At 41.4% G+C, this 16,010-nt stretch overlaps 1 protein-coding gene across 1 annotated transcript; it reads right to left on the minus strand.

Annotated features, from left to right (window-relative positions):
* Positions 1-284: 284 nt before the first annotated feature.
* Positions 285-9,799, minus strand: SPARCL1 (SPARC like 1). Its single transcript, XM_066316849.1, has 10 exons — positions 9,746-9,799; positions 9,566-9,619; positions 5,948-7,114; positions 5,192-5,261; positions 4,421-4,548; positions 3,746-3,866; positions 2,863-2,999; positions 2,292-2,440; positions 1,225-1,373; positions 285-706 (listed from the first exon to the last, which is right to left on the minus strand). Exons 1-10 carry the CDS (start codon positions 9,797-9,799, stop codon positions 678-680), a joined length of 2,058 nt encoding a protein of 685 aa, XP_066172946.1. The 3' UTR covers positions 285-677.
* Positions 9,800-16,010: the final 6,211 nt, after the last annotated feature.

Raw genomic sequence — 16,010 nt, forward strand, 5'->3', positions numbered from 1 at the left:
TTTGGAGAGGTGACATGGTTTGGGTAAAAGGTGTTTGGTGATCATCCTTTATAGGAATAGCATCTGGGGCTTTTTCCTTAAAGCACAACATGCCTGGAGTATTTTCAGTGAAGTGCTTACTTTAAAATCACAAATTTATGGGGATTCAGAAATAATATTCTGTCCTGGGTCTTTTTGTGCTTAAATTGTGCCTCTCTTGAGGAGAGCAAAAGATGGGCAAAAGTGAAAGAAACAGAATTTTCTTTGACAAAGTTGTGACAAAACCCATATATCCAAGTAGACTTCTATTTTATTTGAGACTTCTATGCAGAGTGTTAGGCTGACAATACAGTAAATAAAGGAAACAAGTCCCATTTCAGTGGGTGGCAAAATCTACATTTTGTAATTCTACTGAAGAGTTCTGTGAACAGCTTAGTCATTAGGTTAGTAATATTTATTGGTTCAGAAAGATCATGGATACATGGGGGAGAAAACACTGGTTGTTTAGCTATGAACCATTGAAATAGTTAAATTTTTCTGCTGTTAATAAATGTAGAAATTTTCTGCACTTGGGTTGTTTGATAAGAATTCAGTGAACCTTATTCCACCTTTTTTTTGAAAGCTGTTAAGCTGTTAATTATAGAAGTAAGCAGGATTCACCAATTTTAGTGCAGTACTGGGGGTCTGTTCAGCCAGGCTCAGAAAAGGAGATTTTCATTTATGTCCTCTGCAACGAAGAAGAAAACATTATTAACATTTTATGCCAAAGAGACATTTTTATGCTGTATCACTATCAATAAAGTGACTGATGCTATGAATGAGCAATCACTGGCTCAGAAGTGTATGTGTATTAACTCCTCGCAGCTTTCTTCCTTCATGACTGGCAAATTGTCATTGGAAGAGTTGGAAAAATTCTGGGAAGAGCAAAGGCTCCATGTGTCTGACCTCTGACCAGAATCAGCCTCCACTTAAAATTAGGGACTTGTTAGTAGGATTTTGAACACATTTCTTCAGTCTGCTTGTTGGGCTGAATGCCTTCTGTCCCATGACTTTTCTGGGATTAACCTGTGCTCTGTTGTTAACCCCACTGACCTTTTGCACTCTTGTTTATTAGTGTTCTGTTTTCCTCTCAGCACAGTAGCCAAGGGCTTCTGCTTACAATCTCTTTGCCTTACACTGAGGTCTGGGTGATGCTCTTGGTGAGAACATTCTGTCAGGTACAGCTGCCTGTTCTCTTAGGTTTACCTTCCTTAATCCCAAAGCAGTGACACCATTCCTTCAAAGCTACGAGTTTGTCCTGGTCTCCGTCACACTCTTGGAAGAAGCGGGTTATGCAGTGCTCCATGGGAACGAGGGAGGCTCTCAAGGGTGCGAGCTCCGAGTGTGTTAATGATCTGAAAGAAAGGGCAGGTACGGAGAGTTGCATTTCCTTAAAAAACCAGCAGGGTTGTCAAAGCTGATCTAAGGTGCTAGAAGACAACAATGATGGCTTTATCAGAGATGCCCCAGTGGATTTTGTTACAGTGCTTCTGTAGTGTATCTCTCCAAGGTCACTATAAAGATGTCTGATATCTGATGAACTAACATGCTTTTGCTGCATGTTTGTCTGCTAACATCTTTTTTCCTGGAGTAAGTATTACTTGTGTAGTAATTACAAGTATTGTAAGGAACAACTTGCTCACAAATCATCACTTGTGGAGTTTTGCTGTTAATCCTCAGGATATCAAGCTTGCAAAAGAGCTTAACTGTGCTCTAGAACAGTAGGTGTGATTGTCCTGAGGTGTTGAAGGTCTGAAATTGGAAATAAGGATCCCAGCACCGGGTGATAAGACCAAAAGCTTAAAATCTGAGTCATGTTATCAGAAGCTGGAGGCTTCCTCTGAACTGACTGTATCTGCTCCTTAAACTGAAGGACCTCTCTGGTGTTAGTTGAAAATTATGGATACCTCACTAGTGGATTTTTTTGCTGCCAGGACTCTGTCCTTTGTACTTAGCCTGTCGCTCATAGCTTCAGTAATAACAGGACTTCTTCCTGGCTGAAAACATTTGGAGGTATTAAGACACTGTAGAGCTTACAGTGTAATACATGGTCATGCAAGGCAAGAGGATAGCAGATTCTGACCTGGGGTATGATCAGGAAAAAGAGTGAGGGAAAAAGTTCTGTGTTAGAGAGGGGCTGATACTGGCTTCTAACAGCTGAGGGACTGGTTCTGTATGTAGAGAAACCCTTGAGGTGTTTAGAAAAGTAAAACAGCCTGAGTTTAATCAGCAAATCAGAACTGAACCACTGATTTTTTTAAAATTCTTTTTACCTGTCAACAGGGTGCTGATCGAGCTGGTGAAACTGCCAGTGCACAGGATACACATACATGTGGTAATTTTTCTCAAAGTCATGTAGGAGCAGCTCAACTGGGTGGTCACCAGCCACAAGGCGCTTATCGTTCTGGTAGATCTTTTTGACCTGAACTCAACACAGAAATTGATATTTTTTTGTTTTGGGATGAAGATCTGTCCTGAAGGGAACCATCTGGCAAGAAGGTGTTTTGGAGAAATGAAACTTGATAATAAAATACCACTAGGGATATGTGTTTAATGTTGGTGACCATACGCAGCATGAAAAGCTTGCCTCAGGTAGTCCAGGACATTTTTGCTGCTGGCCATGTCACCTTTGGCAGTAACTAAAAAGGAAGTCAGATTCTTGTGGCTTAATTGTCAGACCCAGCTAAGGAGGGCAGTAGCCTCAGCTTGTGAGGGGATTAAACCAGTTTAATCACATCTTCTGTCCTGAGGCAAGCAGCTCATGTTTTGGTGTGAAATAAGTCATCTCAGAAGTCATCTAATTCATGTCATTTAGTATGGTATTATTTGAAAAGGATTGCTGACCTTATTCCTTTGCTTTTCAGTTAGAATCCCAGAAGTGTTCATGTCACGTTCATAATATTGAACAAGGATGTTCTTGAGCCAGTCTCGCATGCGGAGGGGAAACTGATCCACTTCATAATCAGTACAGGGAGGGATGTCTGTGCCAAAGAGAAAAGCTTTTGTTAACAACTCATCTGTTAAGTCCCCATTCGAGCATTTCTGAGATCTGAGATCTACCTCCAGTTAAAATTAAAATTGATAGAGCTGTAAGCACATGAAATTGTGAATGCACCTAATGTGTTCAGTTATAAATTTACGGTTTTTTGGTGCACGTGCTTAACAAGTTGTGCAAGCCACAACCTTTGTATATCTGCGCAGCTTTTGAGCACCGCTGTGCAGTGAAGCTCAGATGCATGAAAGCAGAGTTTTTGACAGCAAAGGAATATTCTGGCTGGGAATGCACCTTCCTCCTACCATATGCAGCAGTTGAACAGGTTGGAAATCAGTTCTGGCTTTTAGATCCTGACTTCTGCATCTGGCATCTAAGTTTGGTTGATGTTTTTTGGGTTTTTGTTTTCCATGGGGGTTTGAGATGGACATTTTCATTTATTACCTCTCTACAAACACTGTTTTTCTGGTCAAGGATTTACAAAAATCTTCAGAGGCTATAGCAATAGGAACATGGAAGACAGTAAAGTCAACAACAAATTGGAGTAAGCACAGGAAAGGTCTCTAGGTTTCAGATACTTTCTAACCATGTTTAGGGTTTTGAAGATCTTAATTAGCAGATAATTGATACACCAGTGGCAGATTACAGGAGGAAGGGTAATTTAGGGCTGGAAGATGGGTTAAGACTACTGGTTTGTTATACCTTGGTGAATTCTTCAAAGAAAAACATGCTTACATTTGCAGGAGCCCATATAGTCTAGGTGCAGCTGGCGTCCCATTTTTGTCCCTTCCAGTTGACATTTGGTGCCAAAGAGCTGACATGTGCCATCATAAGTCTTGTTATCCGTCCCACAAACCTGGAGGAAGCAAAACCAGCATCCCACCACTGTGTTGAGAAGCATCCTTGCCACTCAGAAGCATTACAGTAATAAAAGCATCATTAACGTGTGGTGAACACCAAAAGGGAGCACACATGATCAGAAGTATCAGAATTATTATTGTTGTGTGCCCACATGAGGATTAGTTGTCTGTACTTGTACACCCGGTTTTGCAACACTTGAGTTTAATTTTGTGTTGTAATATAGCCCTTGAGATGCTGCGGGATTATTTCACTCAGTATGTGCTCTGAAACACCAAATGGATACATAGAACTGTTAGTGACAGGGAAAAGCTACAATCCCTGAGAGACTGAGTGGAGCAAGTCAGTTACTGTGGAGGGTTCACACTGCTCTCAAGCCACGCTTCCTGAGTTTGGGTGCTTTATACTTAATTTTGCAATTACTGGAATCACTCAAACTCACTTGCATGCTTTTTAGGGTGGAATCATTCTCAATAATAGCAGGGGAATATGTTATCTTGTGAATACTTTAGGTGGCTTTTCCCAGTCCTGGGCACCGGGGGAAATACTCACATGCTCATAGTCTTTGGTGGGAGGGCAAGCAGCAGGATCTTGGCAAATGCAGTGGGGTTTCCCTTGTTTGTCTGAGTGGCAGACTTTGCCTCTTTTGCAGTGGAAGTTCCGACAGGTGTCTGGCAATCCTAGCAGGAAAGAAGGACTCTTAGAGGTGATGGCATAAAGCCAAGGGTTTGTTAGATGCAACTGACAGCCAGAGCAAAACACAGCCCAATATTCGTCAAGAAGTTTAAATGCATTTTAAAGTTTGTTATGAGGCTGGATCTTGTATTGAATAAAACAAGCCAAACTTTAAATGAGGAATTTTTTTGAGACTTCTGGCAGTAGCAGTCCCAGGTTTGAATTGGGTGGGGAATTTTTTTTTTTTTTAGAAAAAGCTGTTTGTTCTGTAGGAACTGACATTCACTTCCAGCTTCCTTTGGTGAAACATATCCCCATCTGTCTTTGCTGAATCAAGCACTGGCCTTTGTCCCACTCCTGTTTGAATTAAAGCTACTGTTTTGAAAGTGAAAGGTCTCAGTCCAAAGTAATCCCCATTTCTGTATAAGTGACACAAAAATTTGTGCACTGCCTACAAATGTTTTTCACAAACAAATTACTAAATCCAAGGCAGTGTGGAAGGGATTCTCTGGGAACACAGGATTAGGCACAAGCACAGTTCAGTCACGTGAAATCCTGTGCTGCAAAAGGCAGAAGAGAAATGCAGACCAGCAGATTCCCCAGCTGCAGAGAGCTGGGAGTTACATGAGAACTTTGCTTGGGGCTTACCAAGGAGAGCCTCTTCATTCCTGGTGCTGCCACTTTCCATCTCACCATGGGAACTGCCTGTGGTCTTAACCTGCACAGTCACAGAGGCATAAGCAGAAAGCTGTTGTAAATCTTGGGAAGAAAAAAAATACTTGGACTTTTTTTTTTTTTTTTTTTTGAGTCCAAATATAGAGCTGACTGAAGTGCAGTTTGCTTTCAGCAGAGAGAAGCTGCCATGCAAAATGTGTGAGAAAAGCATAAAGCCTCTGGTAGTATTCTCATGCTCTTCTTATCTGGGGAAAAAATAGAGTAGGAGGTGGAGAGAGAAAGAGAGGAATGGGAGCTCAGTAAGGCCTGAGTTTCTCATGATTATTCTGTGGACTGTAGTCCTGCCTTTCCAAGCTGTTTACTTTTATGTAGTTGCATTTAAAATCTTTGTGAGAGAGGAGTGAACAGGCTGGCCTAGTAAGCTGGAGACTGGGTTTCAGGCTTTGTATCTGTGTATCTGTATTTATTTGTGTGTTTTATTCCACACCCCACTGGGGCTGGAGCCCTAATGTGAATGGTGTTCATGTCCAATTCACCTAAATGCTCTGGGTGCAGTGACACAGCATGAACCAGAGGAATAGTGAATAGAAGTGGAGATGAGACTTCTGCATATTAAGAAGTTAATTGTTTTTCTCCAACAGGTCATTTCAATCATCAGGAATTAAAATTTGGAACTGGTCCCTCTCCCCTTTTTTGTGGTATTCAAGTTCTATTTTAAGGATAGTTTACCTTATCTTCACTGTCCATTGAATTCATGTTCTGAACAGAGCTACTCGTTTTCAGTTGTTGCTTGTTATCAGAATCAGGTGGCTCATGAGCATAATAATCTTGTTCAGAGTGAGCAAGGCCTTTAATCTTGACAATTTGGTAATCCTCAGTCTCTCTGTGAACTGCAGTGTCGTCTTCAGTGGTTCCTTCCCCTCCAGGCTCAGTGCTGGTGCTCTCCTGGTCATTACTCTGGATTCTCTCCTCTTCCTCATAGGCTGCTTCTTTCCAGGTATTGCTGAGATATTCCTCACCATCAGTGTCACCACTGTCGTGACCATCATCATCATCATTACTGTCTTCCCTACCTTGTACTTTCACCACTGTGCCATGATCACTCTGATAGTTCACTTGGATGTTGTCTTTTCTCTCTAGACTTTGCTGTTTGCCATCCTGATAGTCATTACGGGTTTTTTGAGAGAGGGACATTTCTTCTTCATACGACTTCTTCTTCCTCTTCTCCCTCTCTTCTTCCTCTAGGTCAAATTTCTCGCTGTGTCTCTTGGTTTTCCAGGTTGGTTGGCTGGAATCTCTCAGCAGTTCATCCGACTGCATGCTGTTCTCCTGTTGCTGTCTTTTGTGTCGGTCGCCTTGCCGTGCCTGGTGGCCTTGGTGCTTTGTGTCTCCGTAGTCAGCTTCTTCACCCCACTCCTCGTCCTCTTCTTCCGTGCTTTCCTCTCCGTCGCTTTCACCGCTTTTTTCAGACAGGCCAACAGCATTTTTGTTGTATTTCCACATGTTATGCTCCTGGTGAAGGCTGAAGGCACCCCCTGGGTGTTCCGCGTGGCCTGGCAGGTGTCGGTTTGCCGTGTTCCCGTGTTTGTCGTGCTTCCTGAGCTGGTCGTGCTCAGAGCTGGACTGTTCTCTGCTGCTGCTCCCAGAGTCACTGTCCTGGTTATCTGAAGCCAAGCTTATTTTATTGTGCAGAGCAAGGAAATCGATGCTTTTCAGGCTGTTTTTGACTTGATGCTCGCTCCCAGTTCTTCGTTGTTTCCTCATGGTTTGGGGCTCACCCCTGTCTTCAGTGCCTGGTACCTCTGGTTTTAAGTTTCTGTGAGTGGGCAGCAAATCCCCCTTGTCTACATACCCTGTGTTCTCTTCCTTTGAGGCTTCAGGATGAATATATTCACTCTTCAAAAAAAAACCATAATAACACATTAATAAATCTTAGGATTTATTTGAAGTTGATGCAGTGTTATTTTTGCCTTGTATTGCAAAGCATGGCACTGGCTTTATTTGGGGTTTTTTTGTATGTGCTCCTCTTAAAGTAGCCCAGAGCATGTAATTCACAGCTGGTGTCCCCTCTCTTTCTCAGAAAATAGGTTTATCTGTCCCTTCTTTTATTGCTGGGGTTTCTGGAGAGGTCTATGCAATTCTGGTTTGGAGACAGATGCATATGGGTGTCTTGTGAAATCTCAAAATGCTTAATTAGTATTTTAGTCATAACTACAGGCACTGGTAGGCTGCAGTAATTATCACTTACCTCAGAGAAGGGGGATGCAAAACCTAACTTCCTACACAGATAAGGGAAAAGTAAGGGACTTGGGAAAAGAGGAGCAGGTGAAGAGAGGGCACCTTTCACAAGGTGTCCTGACAGTAATTCTTGAGGAGTGCCCTGCATTGATTTCATAATCCATATATTCATCTACTTTGAGTCGGATACATCATTGCTTACTGCCTGAAGTCACCAGGAACTACTGTGTGCAGTGACAATTATAAGATCAACAATAGATGTTGGACTGCTTTTTTTCCCCTGATTTGTGAAGCAAATAGCAAAAGTAGGACCTTCAGTGGAAATGGTTCAAATGCTTGAGGAGAAAGCAGGTACTAAAAATCACTGTCAGGTCTTGCTGAAGCAATTACCTTCTGCTGCTGTGTGTATTTCTGAACAACTCCTAAGGATGTTCAGTGTTGCTTATCACTTACAGCAACATAGCACCTGATGCTGAAGTTTCATTTGGAAGAATGCTCCTTCTCAGCATCCAGGTTGCTGGAATAGCTTTTTCCTTTGGTTTGGGCAGTGTCATGACTGCTTGGAAGCAAGCACTCTACTCACAAACACTTGCATGTTTTTAAAGTAGGATTGGAAATACTAATTTGGTTCTTGTTGATCAGCTATCTCCTATTCCCTAATGTCAACGTGGTATCTTAATGTTTTGCACTTTTGTCTTTTGCCTGGTGTCCTTGCTAATCTGGGAATAGTACTGGGAACTATATTTACTGTATCAGTTCCAACTCCAACTTTTTCAGGGGAAGTTTGTATGTTTGCTCCAATGTAACAGAAATTCACTGTGGAGCTTTTCCAAAGGTCTACAGATTCAGAAAACACAAGGCCAAACAGTCTTTAAGGTTTTCTGTTGCAGGTGCCTGCGTTTGGAGCAGCAGTTTGAGAAAAAGCTGGCACATGTCTTGACAGGAAACCTTGTCCTACACCTGTCCTGCAGAGATGTGCCTGGACAGGGCTTCCAGATGCTGCTGTCTGTTCTACCTTTGTCCCCCAGCTAAAATCAACTCCTACAACTCAGGTGCCTGTGAAGGAGCTTGGGCAAATTTCAGTCACTATCTGTGATTAGATACTGTGGGGGAGAACTGGCCTTTGGTAGATGATGCACACACTTGGGACTGATGATTCATTGGCTATTACAAGGTTTTGTTTTGATGCAAGTGTCTTCTGTGTGTTATTTCTGGTAGACAGCCTTATAATCTTTATACCATTTCCTCTGCTGGATACTTCGTTAGGAAAAATTATTTTTTTTGTTTTTCATAGTGCAGAGCACCATCCAGATCGATATGAAATGTATCTGGAAAGCTGTACAGAGTGGGATATAGTTTATAATTAAAAATTAAAAAATGGTTAGCGTAAGAGTTGGGATTTTTAATCTCTTACTACAGAGCATGATCTGAGTTTAGTAGCCCTGAAACACACAGTGGCTTGGAGCCAAGATCCATTGTGTCTGAGCCACAAAGGCTCACCAAAACAGTGCAATGAAAAGGAACTTTTATTTGGGTCAGCCATGAATGCAGAACTGTGGGCTCTGTCATTAGCATACACATATGTGGCATAGGGAGGGCTGGTGAAATCCTCTGTCTCGTTGCCATCAGGGCATCTGGCCCACCAGCCACAGAGTGCTCTGAGTACACAGGACAAGCTGTGTCTATGCCTGCACTGTGAATAATGAAACCTATGATGGCTAAAATTCTTACTTATTTGAGACTGCATACAAACCCCTGGTCTGATAAATCGAGGATTTCATCCTCCTCCTGTACTGGAGCTATGATAACAAGAATTTTGACTGTCGCTGGAGCTTACTGCTTGTACAAATGTGGGTAATGGTGATTCATTTAAGGTAATTTTGGCAATAAGTGAAACTTCTATTTTGAGCTTTAGATTTTGTCCTGTTTGCAATTGTTTATTATGCAAGGCATGAGATACTTGGCACCAATTCTTGGGGTGAGAGGACCTAACGTTTTTAACATAAATCAGTTTGCCAACCAGTATGTATGTCCTAATGTGTTTTTTTTTTTTTAATTTAGGATGAATATTTAAGTTACTTCCTATTGTTTAAAGAACAAGAAGAGTACCTTTTCTGGCGTTTTCTGTCTGTGAGCTCTGAGCTTGTGATTTACAGGATGGGTCTAAAAAAGACAAATATATGAATATCTGCATGTCCACAAAAATCTTCTGTATGTCAATGTGATAACATAGAATATTCTCAGTATGGAAAATTAAGTGCCTGGTAATAATAGCATGATGAGACTTACTGGAATAGCAAGAACTGGTCCTACAAGACAAATGAAGAGAGCTACAGCCTTCATGTTTTCCAGATCTTGTAGAGGACAATAGTTAATGGTGCAGGAGCAGGGCTTAGAGGTTTCCTTTCTGCAAGAAACATGAAAACAAAACAAGTTAGGATTTGGGTATAATGACCTAAGAATGACTAATGGAAGCACTGGAGTGGCTGCCATAACTTGTTAAGTCCGGAGACCCACAAAATTGCTATGCAGTGTCCTGTAAACTCAGATGTGAGACCAGCTTAACTAGAGGACACTTTAGTCTCAGTGCTTTGACAGTGATTAAGCGTAGGCTGCGTTCACAGACTCCAGTGGGTGCTACTGAGAGGCAGAGCTGTGAATGGACAGAGGTGCAGTATTTAAATACTTACAAATACTTGTAAGTATTTATCCTCTCCTCTGAGATACCACTTTGTGAAAAACTGCCTCTTTTTTACTGAACTCTGAGGCAGTGCCTGCTTGTGGCATCTCTGTGGCTGGGGTGTCTCCTGGCCGCTCCTCTCTGTGTCTGGTAGGAAGAATTAAGTGGTGAAATTCTGCCCAAGCACAGAAGTGCTGCCCAGGCTGCTTGAAGAATGGGTGCAGTCCTGCTTTGGATGTAGCCTTGCTTCTGTGTTTCCTGGGAAATTGTCACCCCGAGTGTACACTTTTGGAAGATCCCTCTGTTAAACATTGTTTAATGTCATTATCTTTCCGTTAATGAAGATCAAAATACTCATTAGTGGGCCATATCTAGTATGCAATCCATTTTTTCTTGCAGTTAGTCTCCAAATTACCTCTTGCCTAATTATCTATTATCTCTTTGGCATTCACAGTTAGTTGTCCAAGATGTTTTTGGAGGGAAAAGCAGAATACAACAAAAGCCATTAATGAGCATATGCAAAATGCCTCGCTGGGCTGGATAGGGGCAGTCACTTCACATCAAGGCAAGTGTTGTTAGACTGAGGGTTATGCAGAACCCAGCTTGTCAGAAATGCAGGGCAACAATCCAATTTCATGTAAAGCCCTAAAAACCGCATACTGTGCTTTTTGAAGGTCTGGAAAATGACTGAGAAAAGGATTTGAATGGCAGGTAGGCTTGATTTCCTTTTCTTTCTGTTGTTGGTGAGCAACACAGATCTGGGCATATCACTCAACTGAGTTGCCTTTTTTAAAACTCTCATTTGTCATATTTGTTTTGGTAAACTGGTTTGAAAGTTATAAACGAAAAGTTCTGCATGTTGTACTTTATTTATAATTGTAGTTTTCTGATTTGGCTTGTCTCTGTCTGTAAAAATTGCCTCTACTGCCTTTGCTCGAATAATGAAAAAGTACTTGAAATGAATCTGAGCTAAGGTGGCAGGACAGGGCTTTTGTATTTTCTTTTCTTATTAACACCAAGCCCACAGCAGCCCATAGGAAGCATTAGTCTTGAATTAAATGTTTAGTCTTGAATAAGTATTGAATTATTAGGGAAGCCTTACGACACTGATTACAGGATCCAATGATGGATTATGAGATTTTTTTTTTTACACTAATTGGGAAGGCATTTCATTCTTGCTTTAATTTCCAAATATGTCCTACAGAAAAAAAATTTTAAAAGCAAGCTTTTGTAACACGTAAGTTTTGTAAAGCTATCAGAAAGGAAAAAATTACACAAGAAGCTATTTTTTTAAAAATTTGAGCAGGGCAACATCCTCCTGGAAAAATGAAATCATTACACTCTGCAGGAGAATCTGTAGGAAAACTTAGCCAAAAGGTGAAATTTCTTCAGTACATTGGGGTTTTTGAGCAAGAAATTAGTAAGTTAACAATATTTCTCCTTGGGATATTGAACAAGCAATGCTAGCTCGGGGTTTGCATGGCAAGGAGGCTACAGGGCTGCCATTCTAATAGTGTCAGCAGTCACTTGAAATACTCATCAGTGACACGAATTTTTAATAAAAGCCCAAGTGTGATACTTTTAAATTACAACTGGTATAGCACATTCCTGTTTCCAGGTCTGTTTCCAAGGTCTTGTGAGAGTATGGGTGCATTATACATGTAGAAGCTGGTTCATGTGTGAACACACATAGAACTAAAAGGCAGATTTTGAGGTAGATTTCTGATCTGAGTAAAAGAAGAGATCACAATAAGAAAGAAATATTAAAGTATTGAAATTATTTCACTCATTCTATACCAATAAATAGCTGTTAATGAGATTTGATCCCTCTGATGCTGCCAGTTTTACAGCTGCAAAAGCCATCAGGCACGAGTCCTTGATGGCAGAATGCAAAAAGATCAAAACCAAACCAAAAATATTTCAGGACAAGTTAAAACATTTTTTAACAAACCATTCACGTTAACTTCATGTAATTGTTTAATCTCTTATGTTTCCTTTTTACCATTTCATTTTATTTTTTACTTGTTTAGATCTGAGTTTCCACAGTTCTGTGTTGCTTTTTTTTTTTTTTTTTTTTTTTTTTTCCCCCCCGAGAGCTCTCTCAGATTTAAGACCAGATCAAGTCAAAATGAGCTGCTTTGATTTAATTTGAGGAGGATCAAAATCAGACTTACTTATTAGGCAGAATTATTTTGATACTAGTCGGTGGGTTTTGTCCTTTCCCAGATCCTCCATTTCTTTTATGTACTCCCTGTTTGGTACATGTTTTCACTAGGTCTACCAACACATTTTTGAAAGGTTCCTCCAAGAGCAGTCAGAGTTTCTCTCTCTTTCTTCTCTAATATGAGGAAAGAAAGAGAATCTGGTTTTTTTGCCTTCTCTATTGGACTAAGGTTCCTAAACTGATATTTCAAGAGACTTTGAAGTGTTGGGAAATTAGGTCACACCATGACTTTCAGCTGGACCACTGTATGGTTCCAAAGGAGGTGTGTACTTTTCTTGGATCTTGTCGGCCATAACCCTTTATTGTTTTGCAGGATCACTGGAAAAAGAATTATTCCAGTGGTAAGATAAGGGTTGTCTTCGTCAACACAGTAACTACACATTGTTTTCTCTTATAAAGGACATTGCCTTCTGTTCTAGACATAAACATCTGAAATGTGTCATCCTTAAAACTGATGACACTCTATGAAAGCTTCAGCTATTTTGCAGTAAAAAAAAAAAAAAAAAAAAAAATTAAAAAATGCAGAGGGTTAGATATAAAGCATTCTAAAGTTTTAATTAGGAATAAAGAAGAAACAGTACCATAGCAGTAAAAGAGGTGCTCCTTCTTGGCCTCCACTGATGTACTGGAAATCCTGGAGCCTTGCAAAATGTTGCTGCTTTTCCTGAGGTGTGTTTTGGTCTCTGAAACAGCCCCTCTCAGCAAGTGCCTTGTGCTGCAAGCTTCAGTGAAGGAAGATGGTACTCTTTGGGTCTTGATGGAACAAGGAATCCTAGACTTCCATGGGACGAGGTGGGGGCAATGGGCTGGTGGAATTCTGGTGGATTAATTGAATCAGAAGGACAATTTAGTGCTCGCGGGCTCCGGGCCAGTGGAGCTCAGCGGCTGTGTGGGAAGGACATGTTTTGCAGGGAGGGGAGCCAAAGGGAGCGTGTGGAAGGGTTTCTGCTGCATCAGCTGCTCCCAGAAAAGCTGAACTAAGGGATCTGCTGGGGCAGATCCATGCTGTGGGCCTGGGGGAAAGCGGCACACAGGGTCCCTGCTGAAATGCCCAGTGTCGTTTCAGCACGCGGCACATGGTGCGTGTAAGCCTGCAAAAAGGTCTAAACTCTAAATTAGGGATTTAAACCCCGGTAAATTAGGGATGTAAACCCCAGTATTGGTTGGAGGCTCTTGCATAACCATGAGGAGTTCACTGTTCGGAGGCTGTTGCCGTAGCTGTGCTGCCTGTCTGCCATAGCAACGGCACAGAGCGAGCTGGTGAGGAGTGTGGAAACCTCCACGAGCCTCTGCAGAGCAGGGCTTTGTGGCTTCTGGTTCTGCAAACGTTCATCAGTTTGGTTTTTTGGTTTGTTTTGTTTGGGTTTTTTCCTCATCCATTAAACACTCCACCTGAACTGGAATACTTTCTGGGAGGTTGTCCAGAAATAGTGGAGGGGATGCACCAATGCAAGAGCAGAGGCATTTCCAGTGATCAAGGCAGCAGACCCAGCCTCAAATTCCCTATTCTGCCAATATCCTCTCTTCCTAAGGAGGACACTTTGCATATTGTGTTGACATGACTGGAAGAGAGGTTGAAGCAAAATGAAATTAAGTGTGTGAATGGCAAGAACTGTAATGCAAGGGCTGAAAGTTCAATCACTTTAGATAATGTTTTGATATGGTTCTTTTTAAAGCTACTGTTTTACTGGCTTCTGTTCTGTTCACAGGTAATAGACATTGGGTGTTGAATAGACTAGATACAGTGAGAAATGTACAAAAATTGACCATGTTTTATGTGGCCAACTGTGAAGTTTATAGTTTAAAAAAAAAAAAAAAAAAAAAAAGACCCTGAAATCAGAGCTGAGCCCTTGCTCTGTAGACCAAGCAGAAAAAAAACCCTTTGACAAAAGCCCATGAGAAATTCTTTAAATCCTTTCCCTTTTATCTCTGCTTCTCTGCCTGGAAACTAATTCATGCCTATTGGAGTTGAAATTCTGCTTGTGTGTCAGCCAGTCAGTGTCTGAAAGGAATGGGCATATTTCACAACTTCCCATTTATTTTTTCTTTTGTTGTGCATGCTGAAAAGATGATTGGTTTTATCTATTCGAAACTTTGTTTTGTGCTGTGCTGTACCATCAGATCAGCTCTACTGAGTTATCAAAGATAAGTGGCTTTGCTGTCATTTTTCAGTGTTCCAGCTGTGGATGGACCCTCAGCTGATAGAAGAAAACTGTTCAGGTGGCTACCTAGAAATTAGGACAAGTACAGACAAGTTAACTTTATGGTAGCCAAATATTAACTCTTTTTGTCATAAGATTTTCTGATAGTGGCTATTAACATTGCCTTGAAGTTCTTAATTCACAATAAAAGGTGCCAGACTGTGAGGAACAGTGCAGAAACTTGAAGTGGAAATTTGTAGGAGTTTGAAGGTTATTATTTGAAAACTGTAAGTGATTTGTAGGTTTTTCCTGTTTCTGTGTCTCAACAGCTTTCTTGGGACCTACAGCACAGTGGGGAGGAAACCTTTTGGTTTGGAGGCTATTGAGGGATTGTAAATAGTTTATCAGAGCTGTTGCCTATTTACGAAATGCTTCATTAAACAAAGTTTTCTAGCTTCGCTTTTGACGACAAAATGCTTTGGTTGAGAAGATCTCTGGTTACTTTCTGATGTTACCAGGAGGCCTGAACTTGTCTTGAAGCCATCAGTCATAGTGCTCCTGTCCTCAGCCAGTCCCACTGTGGCAGGCAAGGTGCTTTTTGGAAACCTCTTCAGCGTGGATTAGTGATTCTCTGGCCATGAAGAGGTGCTGTGCCACCGAGGTGAAGTGTGGGGGGAAGAGGGGAAGCAGGCAGTTGCTGAGCTAAGTGAAAGGGAGGATATGCAGCAAACAATATGGAAAGATTAAACATAGAAGAAAGAAGACAGATGAGTACAGGGAGGTGAAAAATTTTATCAGTCTCACTGTGACAGCTGCTTAACAGACACTTTAAACAAAGGAAGAAGAGCAAAACCTCAGGGGACTTTGATTTATATTTATTGATATGCCTGTCTTGCACTGTGTTCTCTGTCAGCAAAGATCTGTGGGTCTGACTGACTGTGGGGGAGACGGAGTTAGGCTCAAAAGACATTTGTTTTTATTGGAGCTGTCTGCACCTCTGCATGCTCAGTCCAGCCAGAGGGTTCTTATCTCTGCCCACAAGAGAGTGGTGTTGAGCCATCGGCTTCCAGACCACACACCAGGGTTCAGCTTCCAGGTTTTTAAAATATACAGTAAACTTTAACATCAGTGCTCATTCTGATCTACAAATAAAGTTTGGCTGTTCCATCAAATATGCTTTACTCCAAAATGCAAAGGTGTAAGCAAGTTGGAGCTCAAGTGTTTTAGTGTAGATAAAGAAAATGTGCACATCCACTGCTATTACATCAGCAACATAATACCTAGCAATGCGTCTATGTGTTTTGTCTTTTAGCTAGAGAGGGGAAAAACCCCAGCAAAACGAACCACAAAACAACAGACAGACATGAAACAGTTTGAGTCTGATTGCAGTCAGTGCTGATGTGTGTGTGCTGAGGAGTTCCAGGTGGCAAAGGTCACAATCTGCCAGGGGGTGTTGAGACAGCTCTAAGCACATCCCTGGTTGCCTCTTAGCCATTAATTAAGTGATCA

The sequence above is a fragment of the Sylvia atricapilla genome, chromosome 4, assembly GCF_009819655.1.
Source record: "Sylvia atricapilla isolate bSylAtr1 chromosome 4, bSylAtr1.pri, whole genome shotgun sequence".
NCBI lineage: Eukaryota > Metazoa > Chordata > Aves > Passeriformes > Sylviidae > Sylvia > Sylvia atricapilla.

Excerpts from the sequence above, each read along its gene's own strand:
- SPARCL1 (XM_066316849.1), bottom strand. The coding sequence starts at position 9,799 with ATGAAGGCTGTAGCTCTCTTCATTTGTCTTGTAGGACCAGTTCTTGCT. Across the intron at positions 3,867-4,420 it reads CCACCAAAGACTATGAGCAT|GTTTGTGGGACGGATAACAA; the intron begins GTGAGTATTTCC and ends TGCTTCCTCCAG. Across the intron at positions 707-1,224 it reads CTGCTTTGGGATTAAGGAAG|AGGACATAAATGAAAATCTC; the intron begins GTAAACCTAAGA and ends TCTTCGTTGCAG.